This window comes from Alosa pseudoharengus, unplaced genomic scaffold (genome assembly GCF_046254945.1).
Source record: "Alosa pseudoharengus isolate Yale_2024_CS ecotype anadromous, Long Island Sound unplaced genomic scaffold, YU_APseudo_1.1 YU_APseudo_1.1_scf_8, whole genome shotgun sequence".
Lineage (NCBI taxonomy): Eukaryota > Metazoa > Chordata > Actinopteri > Clupeiformes > Clupeidae > Alosa > Alosa pseudoharengus.
The window spans coordinates 19,495,485-19,505,484 of NW_027468870.1; the positions used below are offsets into that span (position 1 = coordinate 19,495,485).

The 10,000-nt window shown below is 49.2% G+C and overlaps 1 protein-coding gene across 11 annotated transcripts in view; it reads right to left on the reverse strand.

The window, feature by feature from the left end:
* Positions 1-10,000, reverse strand: part of LOC143111641 (RNA-binding protein Musashi homolog 2) — a 295,188-nt gene that overhangs the window by 77,975 nt on the left and 207,213 nt on the right. For all 11 annotated transcript variants that reach the window (XM_076273898.1, XM_076273899.1, XM_076273892.1 and 8 more), the window contains one exon: positions 7,406-7,488. In XM_076273898.1, coding sequence (XP_076130013.1) covers positions 7,406-7,488 — 83 coding nt within the window. The remainder of the gene's footprint in view (positions 1-7,405; positions 7,489-10,000) is intronic.

Below are 10,000 nucleotides of genomic sequence, written 5' to 3' on the forward strand. Positions count from 1 at the left end.
CTTACGTGACTAGCCTACTTCAAGTATTAGCCTTTGCACAATAGATTTCTTCTTCTTTAGCCTACATAATGATAGGCTATATTTTGTAAACAAGAAACAGCTGTGACAGGCAGCGGCCGCATATAATCTGCGTCATGTCTCAGCATCTTGTGAACTCTACAAGCCCCCACCCCTCACTCGACAACCACACGGAGATTCTGTAATGTGCGTGTATGTCGTTCACACATACGTCCGTGTAAGGTCAGTATTAGGTCCGCAGTTTAGCATCATATCTGAATCATCCGAAGGGTAGGACCTCCGTTTGACAAACCTCCTCATATACTCCGGAGGTTATATCTGAAAGCGCTTACAGAGAGAGAGAGAGAGAGAGAGAGAGAGAGAGAGAGAGAGAACACACACACACACACACACACACACACACACACACACACAGAGAGAGAGAGAGAGAGAGAGAGACACACACACACACACACACACACACACACACAGAGAGAGAGAGAGAGAGAGAGAGAGAGAGAGAGAGAGAGAGAGAGACACACACACACACACACACACACACAGAGAGAGAGAGAGAGAGAGACACACACACACACACACACACACACACACAGAGAGAGAGAGAGAGAGAGAGAGAGAGACACACACACACAGAGAGAGAGAGAGAGAGAGACACACACACACACAGAGAGAGAGAGAGAGAGAGAGAGAGAGACACACACACACACATACAAACATACACACACACAGAGAGAGAGAGAGAGAGAGAGAGAGAGAGAGACACACACACACACACACACACACACACACACAGAGAGAGAGAGAGAGAGACACACACACACACACACACACACACACACAGAGAGAGAGAGAGAGAGAGAGAGAGAGAGAGACACACACACACACACACACACACACAGAGAGAGAGAGAGAGAGAGACACACACACACACACACACACACACACACACACACACACACAGAGAGAGAGAGAGAGAGAGACACACACACACACACACACACACACACAGAGAGAGAGAGAGAGAGAGACACACACACACACACACACACACACACAGAGAGAGAGCGAGAGAGAGAGAGAGAGAGAGAGAGAGACACACACACACACACACACACACACACACACACACACACACACACACACACACACACACACACAGAGACACATACACACACACACACACACATACTGACAATACTAGCCACTCAGATGGCATGAGAGGTCCAGCATTAGAGCACTACCTGTCACTAGGTGGGTGAGCCAATGAGAAGGCTGGCAAGCAGGGTCTCCTGGAGGCCAGATCACAGCTATGCTCTGATAACGCCCTCTTCAGTGGACAGACCTGTCTGTGTGTCTGTCTGTCTGAAAACATGTGTCACTGTCTGTCTGCCCATCTGTCTGTCTAAACACGTGTCTGTCTGTCTGTCTGTCTGTCTGAACACGTGTCTGTCTGTCTGTCTGTCTGTCTGAACACGTGTCTGTCTGTCTGTCTGTCTGTCTGAACATGTGTCTGTCTGTCTGTCTGTCTCTCTGTCTGAACACGTGTCTGTCTGTCTGTCTGTCTGAACACATGTCTGTCTGTCTGTCTGTGTGTGTGAACACGTGTCTGTCTTTCTGTCTGAACATGTGTCCACACTAGGACACGTGAGCTCTCTCTCTCTCTCTCCCTCCCTCCTACTTTCACTTGGCCATAACTGCTGTTGCTCTATCTGTCTATGCCCCCCCCCCCCCCCAAAGCACACAACCCTCTTTCTCACTCCAGATGTCCACACACACCCGCCACTGCTCTCTCTCTCCCTTCTCTTCATCTCTCTCTCTCTCTTCTCTTCATCCCTCTCTCTCTCTCTCTCTCTCTCTCTAGATGTCCACTCTCTCTGGCTGTAGGCCAAAGTGGCAGCTTTTAGGCGCTGCTTGCCCAGTCTCCAGCCTCTCTTCCTCTCTCCGCCCTTCCAATCCATTCTCTCTTTTCCTCCTTATCCCTCTCTTCCTCTCCCCACTCCTCCACTTTTCTCTCTCCTTTCTTCTCCACTCTTCTCTTCATCCCTCTCTTCCTCTCTGTACTCCTCCACTTTTCTCTCTCCTTCCCTCTCCTCTCTTCTCTTCATCCATATCTTTCTCTCCTGCCCTTTCCCCTTTCCCCTCTCTCCCCTCTCCTCTCTTCTCATCTCCTCCTCTTCTCTTCTCCTCTCTCTTCTTCACCCCTTCTCCTCTCCTCTCTCTCTCCTCCTCCTCTTCTCCTCTCCTGTCTCTCTCTCTTCTCCTCTCCTCTCCTCTCTCCTCCTACCTTCCTATCCTCTCCTGTGGGGGCAGGAAGAGCCTGTTGAATGTTTTATGATCTGCCATCGTCCAGGAGTGGAAATCAAAGACAGCAGCCGCAGCACAGGCCCCAGGAGGGAGGTGGAGAGCAGAGGGATGGGGGGGGGGGGTTAAGGGTTAGTTCCTGCCCCATCCCTGCACACACACACACACACACACACGCACACGCACACGCACACACACACACACACACACACCACTGGAATGAGCTCCAGGCCACTGTGATGCCTCCATCTCCACCTCCCCCAGCGCCAGACTTGTGTCAGGGGCACTGGCTACGTCTCATCTCCAAAGACGAGGGGTTAAGCTAACAGATGGCGGCTCACTAACGGCCGTTAGGATTAAACATTTACACACACAGGCCTTTAAAAACCGCCTTCTCCCAACAGAACACCCTCGAGATGGGTAGATATATTGAGATATAGATAGCAAGGTACACACACCCACAGATAGAGAGGTAAAGAAAGACAAAGTCATTGCAAAGACAAAGGGCATTCCAAAGTCCAACTTTAAATTACAACATACAGGACAAACGAAAGTTATGTATGTAACTACGGTTCTATGAATCCTGGATGACCGCTAGACGGTGCTTGAAAGCACCATCTAGCGGTCAGTAAGGATGAAATACAACTGCTCGTTATAGCAGAAGCTTAGCCATGGCAGGATCTCTGTGTTACATCATATTAAAAACCTCTGCATGAGAAACTTGAGCAAGATATCACAGAAATCAGCTATAATTAGCATCGGGATCGCTCACAAATCTCACGGACCACACGGAACCCCAACATCTGCTGTGCACACTGCAACATGAAGCTTGGAGCGTTTGAGATGTGCAGGCCTCTTAGCAACGCACAGAAGCAAAAACAGAGTCGTGGTCCTTAACATGCCGATTTCAAGGAACACACAACAGAGCCGTGGTCATTTATACGGGGGTTCCAAGGAACACACAACAGAGCCGTGGTCATTTATACGGGGGTTCCAAGGAACACACAACAGAGCCGTGGTCATTTATACGGGGGTTCCAAGGAACACACAACAGAGCCGTGGTCATTTATACGGGGGTTCCAAGGAACACACAACAGAGCCGTGGTCATTTATACGGGGGTTCCAAGGAACACACAACAGAGCCGTGGTCATTTATACGGGGGTTCCAAGGAACACACAACAGAGCCGTGGTCATTTATACGGGGGTTCCAAGGAACACACAACAGAGCCGTGGTCATTTATACGGGGGTTCCAAGGAACACACAACAGAGCCGTGGTCATTTATACGGGGGTTCCAAGGAACACACAACAGAGCCGTGGTCATTTATACGGGGGTTCCAAGGAACACACAACAGAGCCGTGGTCATTTATACGGGGGTTCCAAGGAACACACCACAGAGCCGTGGTCATTTATACGGGGGTTCCAAGGAACACAGACACAGACACAGACACACACACACACACACACACACACACACACACACACACACACAAACACACACACACACACCAGACACAGACACACACACACACACTCTGACTTTGCTATTTTAGCGCCCCTCCATTTATTTTCTTTAAAAGTCCTCACAGGGCCAGCCGTCGCCGTGGTGAGCACAGAACCAGGGCAGCGAGACAGCACTTATCATTTCCCAGAGTGCAATGGGACAGCACTTATCATTTCCCAGAGTGCAATGGGCCGTTCGAAATGGGGCGTTTGAGAAATCTCTCCTTCCTTTGTGTTTTGGTTTCCACTTTTTTTCACCACGGCTCTCTCCTGACATTAGTCATGTGCTAAAGACGCACGCGGTAGCACTCTGGCAGCCCAATATGAGGCAGGAGGACGATGGATGACCGGGGACAATATCCAGACCTCCGCTGGACGAGGGAATAAAACGAAAGACAAAAAAGAGAGATGCTTTGACTCTTAATGGAGAGAAAGAATAAAACAAAGAAAAAAATGAACAAAGAAAGAGAATAGGTAAGGAAGGAAGAGGGAAGGAGATAAAGAGAAGATCAAAGTTTGAAAGAAAGGAAGTACAAAAAGAAAGAAAAAAGAATGATAAAGGAAGATGGAGTGGAAAAAAGGAGCTTAGCGCTCCCTGAACGATGAACGTCCCGCACACATGGATTTGTGGCCAGTCTCACACACACACACACACACACACACACACACACACACACACACACACACACACACACACGCACACACGCACACACGCACACACACACACACACACACACAGTCACTCTGTCCCTAAGTCAAACAGCTTCCCAGCCATGACTAAGACTGGGTGGGAGAGACAGAGAGGACACCTCTGTAGAGACACTACACTGGACTGGATTTGGACCAGACCTGGTCCAGTTCTGGCTCTGACTGGGGTGGGCAGCGGGGCAAGCATATCCCCCAGATACTGTAGCAACGGGTTCTTGAGTCGGCTGTATTGCCCCTCCGATCTGGACTGAACCGGTTCTGGATCCAGCTGGACATCGGTTCTGGACCCAGAGTACAGTAACAGCATCTCACACTGCAGCAGCTGCCGATTCTGGGCCAGACCGGTGTTGGGAGTGATGAGGGTGTTGAGAGGGGAGGGGGGGGGGGGGGTTGTTGGGGGTGTAAGAAGGTGGGTAGTAGTAAAAGTGAGGGTGTTGGTGGGGGGGTTTGCAGGTGGTGGTTGCTGGAGGTGGTAGTGGTGATGAGGGTGGTGGTGGCGGAAAAAGGGGAGTAGTAGTAATAGTGAAGGGTGGTGGTGATGAGGGTGAGGGGGGTGGTGGTGATGAGGGTGGTGTTGGGGGGGTGGGGGGGTGTGGTTGTTGGGGGTGTAAGAAGGGGAGAAGTAGTAATAGTGAGGTTTCTGTTCCACTGTCCTCTCACTGCGTCCCAGGGGAGCAAGCGCCGCCATCGATTGTCAGGGAGGACTACGGAGTATGTGAGTGTGTGTGTGTGAGAGAGAGTGAGATAGTGAGTGTGTGTCTGTGTGTGTGGTGGTTGGGGATGGGGGGGTCGTTGAGGACGGCTGGAAACATGGCTGTGTGGTGTGTGGAAGGGCTCCAGTCTCTCGTGTAAACCTTTCCACTCCACAGCTCCTGTCAATCAAGTGTTGGGGCCGCGCTCTCGGCGCCTCACAGCTCAGGGGGGATTTGTAAAGAAGCTCGGGGCTCATGGGGTGGATGTCAGATGTGTGTGTGTGTCTGTGTGTGTGTCTGTGTGTCTGTGTGTGTGTCGGGGCGCAGACAAACCTCCCCTGTACTGTCGATCAGAAGCCAAGCTGCAGCAGTCTCTTAGAGAGTCACTGTGTCTTTCTGTATCTCAAAACTAGTGTCCGACATTGGACTGGATCTGGATCTAGACCGTTCCTGGACACTACCGTGGCCTCATTCTGACTTTTTTTGGTGTTTTTTTGATGCTTTAATTCAAAAGGATTTACAGTACAGATGACAATTATTACAAGGGCCACATTCCACGGAGCAACTCAGGGTTAGGCACCTTTTGGTCCAGATCTGGACAGAATCTTTTTTTTAAAAGTATATTTTTGGGGCTTTTGCCTTTATATCGATATTGACGGTGGAGAGAGACAGGAAGCGAGTGGGAGAGAGACCCATGAGGTCGGAATCAAACCTGGGCCCCTGTGGGCACTGAGACCCATCATTATTTCATTCTTCTGTCCTGCAACACTAGTGGTCTAGCCTGGGAGAACCCAGACAAACCTACATTGGCTCTGCAAGTCAGTCTGGCAAGGAAGCCATTGACACCCATTTCCAATTTTCCAAAAACCCAGGAACCAATCACAATCGCTTCTCTGTTTAAACAGATTTTGATGTGTATTTTATTTGGAATTGAGTAAACATCTGCATTTAAAACCTTCATTTACAAATAAGATTTAATTGCTACACTTCTGAAATGATTTGATAACCGAATTTGATAATAATTTGATTTGCAGCAATTTAATTTGAATTTCACTGTTGGTTACAACCCTGGAAGTCGTAAGTCAATGAAGCCTTTCCAGACCCACTGCCAATCTCAATCGAGATTTAAGAAGCAGTCTGGTGTCACCAACTAGTGGTCAGTTCTGTGCTTAATGTGGCCCACTTCTGGCCCAGATCCGTTTGGGACTCGGCTACTGCAGCTTCCCTACTGGCTCTCTCCCATTCCTCCCTCCGCATCTCACCACTGGCCCCGTCTGGACCCATGTGTGTGTGTGAGTGAGTGTGTGTGCGTGTGTATGTGTGTGTGTGTGTGTGTGTGTGTGTGTGTAGGACAGGGCCCGTCTGGACCAATCAGAAGCCACTCAAGCGAGCGTTTGTCATTAAACAGCGCTCTGAAATGGACATCCGAAGCCTTACTCGTCACGAATACCCCACACGGTGGCAGCGGCGACTATCTCTGGGATGGACACGGCGTTAGTCGGATCGGCACCAGAGTTGGGCCGGGCCGGTCGCCTGGTTGCTGGCTAATCGTGTTTGTGTGAGGCGGTTGCCAGGACAGCGGATAATCGGAGCATCATTAGCAGGGGTCCTCGAAGGTGCTAATCCGACTTTAATGAACTCAGGGGCTGCCAGCTTTCTGCCCTGCCCGCCACCACTGCAGGCCAGCCCCCGCCAAGGGTCCTTTCAGAAATGAGGGGGGCGGACAGACCTGAGTCCTCATTCCCCGGCAACTAACCGAAACAACTTACATGATTTCACACGTTACAGAAGGTGCACACAGACACACACACAGACACACACAGAGACACACACACACACACACACACACACACACACACACACACACACACACACAGACACACACACAGACACACACAGAGACACACACACACACACACACACACACACACACACACACACACACACAGACACACACACACACACACACACACACACACACACAGACACACACACACACACACACACACACACAGACACACACACACACACACACACAAACACACACACACACACACACACACACACACACACACACACAGACACACACACACACACACACACACACACACACACACACACACACACACACACATATATATAACTTGAACCAGAAAACAAAAGGAAAAAGGAAAAGACTTACCATTTTATTATTGATTTCATGGAAATGAATTTCACAGACTTTCTCGACGACGTCCTCGATCTCGAAAGTTACAAAGCCAAAGCCTACAGACACAGAGGGGAAAAAAACAGAGCAAGTTTTAACAGAGTGCGTGTGCACTGAATGAGTTCTGTACGTAACAAAACAAGTCGGTTCTTAAGAATTTAAAAAACTGCAGTGTAAGCGTAATTACTATCACACAGGAGTTTCATCGCTGATGGTCTCTAAATCAAGCCAATGCTGATAGCTCTGAAACTAAGCATCCTCCCACAAAGGCCTGACCAGACATTGTCTTCGCTCGTCTTTTTCGCGGGGCGCAGACGATGAAATCTCGGACATTATTAGACGGGCTGGAGAGGCCGCTGCACAAAAGCAGGAGATGGGAAAACAGGACAAAGCCCACTTAATGAGATTCGTGGAGCAGAGGGCTCGGGCATCTGAATTTCATTAAACGCATTCTGTGTTCTGCGCTCGTTCTGACCACCACAGCAGCGGTGGCAGCGGCGTAACAAGCTCTCGTTTTCATGGTAATGTGCCGCCCGCCAGCCGATATCTGAACGTGTCATTGACCACGGGGATTTTTCTCTTTTTTTCATATTTATGAAATAAAAACTTAACCCTTTCACTCGCGCAGTGTCAAAAGCACAGGGAGAAATAAATATGCCAAATGAAAGCTGTTTTGACTGGACACACAGAACATCACTGCTCTTTCATTAATAGTATTTGCAGGTGATTCACAAAACCGGTCCCCCACAGTGCTATCATCCAACACAAAGGGAAAATAATTCTCCTCCGCGGGCGTTTAAATGCGAACCTACTGTGGGAAAACTCAAAAGAGTGCCAATCCACAATGCCACAGCCGACAGTTCCCTATTGTAGCTGTTTCCTGCACGACACTTAACATCCACTCAACGCTTACTGATGGTGACATTTTTAGGAACTATTCAGCGACGCTCGAGTCAGAAGTGATAAGCACCAGAGCCATAGTCAAACAAAGGAATCGCCTGTGGGTGATGGAGGTTGACGCAAAGGCTGTAATTTACATGGCTTATCAGTGGATGTGCATTCAAGAGCATGATTAATAGAGCTCCGCTATGTAAACCAACGCCAGGACGTTTAACGCATTCGGTCTGAAGCGTAATAGCAGGCCACCTCCGAGGGATCAAAGGTCAGGGAATGACGAGGGAGCGGATGTTAGAGGGCGAGATACTGTATGAGGAGATAAGAACATGACCTGGCTGATAACAGAACAGACCGCAGTAAATAAAACACACAGCTACACGTCACTCCCCCCTCCACACACAACTACCTGTGGAAGACTGTGGAGTGTGTGTGCGTGCGCGTGTGTGTATTTGTATGTGTACGTGCGTGTGTGAGTGTTAGTGTACGTGTGTGTGTGTGTGTGTGTGTGTGTGTGTGTGTGTGTGTGTGGGTGTCCATGTTTGTGTGTGCATGTGTATGTGTGTGTGTATGAATGTGTGAGTGTGTGTGTGTGTGTGTGTGAGTATGTGAATTTCACATTTAAAGAAAAATCACAAATGTACAATGTACCAAGTTTCAGTATAGGTCTGAATCAAGTGTGCCTACAGTACTTTTCAGTCTAATTTCCACAGATAACGGTACTACTCAACTAAAGAGGGAACACTAACTATCCTTCTCCACAGTAATCTTACTCAGACAATAATGTTGCTCCCCTACAATTCAGAGACTATACTTCTCTACACTAATTACAACAACAGCAAAGCAATAACTTTGTTGAGACACTATTAAAATTAAATTTAATAGTGTTGGGTGCAAGTGGCATCAACTGTGCCTCAGTGTAAATGCTTCAGCAGAACAATGAGAGGATGCATCCTGCAGAGGCCTTTAAGGCAGCACTGCACTGAGAGGATGCAGCCTGCAGAGGCCTTTAAGGCAGCATAGCACTGAGAGGATGCAGCCTGCAGAGGCCTTTAAGGCAGCACAGCACTGAGAGGATGCAGCCTGCAGAGGCCTTTAAGGCAGCACAGCACTGAGAGGATGCAGCCTGCAGAGGCCTTTAAGGCAGCACAGCACTGAGAGGATGCAGCCTGCAGAGGCCTTTAAGGCAGCATAGCACTGAGAGGATGCATCCTGCAGAGGCCTTTAAGGCAGCATAGCACTGAGAGGATGCATCCTGCAGAGGCCTTTAAGGCAGCACAGCGCTGAGAGGATGCATCCTGCAGAGGCCTTTAAGGCAGCATAGCACTGAGAGGATGCATCCTGCAGAGGCCGCAAGGCAGCACAAGGGCAGAGCGGGCACAGCATGCAGAATAGCCATCATCTCTCTGCTGGACAAGGACATGCCTCGTAGTGTACCAGTTCTCTTCACCGCAGCCAATGAAACTGTTGACGCGGCAACTTCTGCGGAACAGGGTTGTAAGTCTGTATAAATATATAAATATATTTATTTTATTTTGTTTTATTTCATTATTTTTTTGAGTCGTTGGTTTAGTCAGAAGTGGGCACCTTGCCAGATGGCGTTTGGGGGAGGGGTGTGTGTGTGGGAGGTGTGTGTGTGTGGGGGGGGGGTGTTTGGGGGAGGGGTGTGTGTGGGAG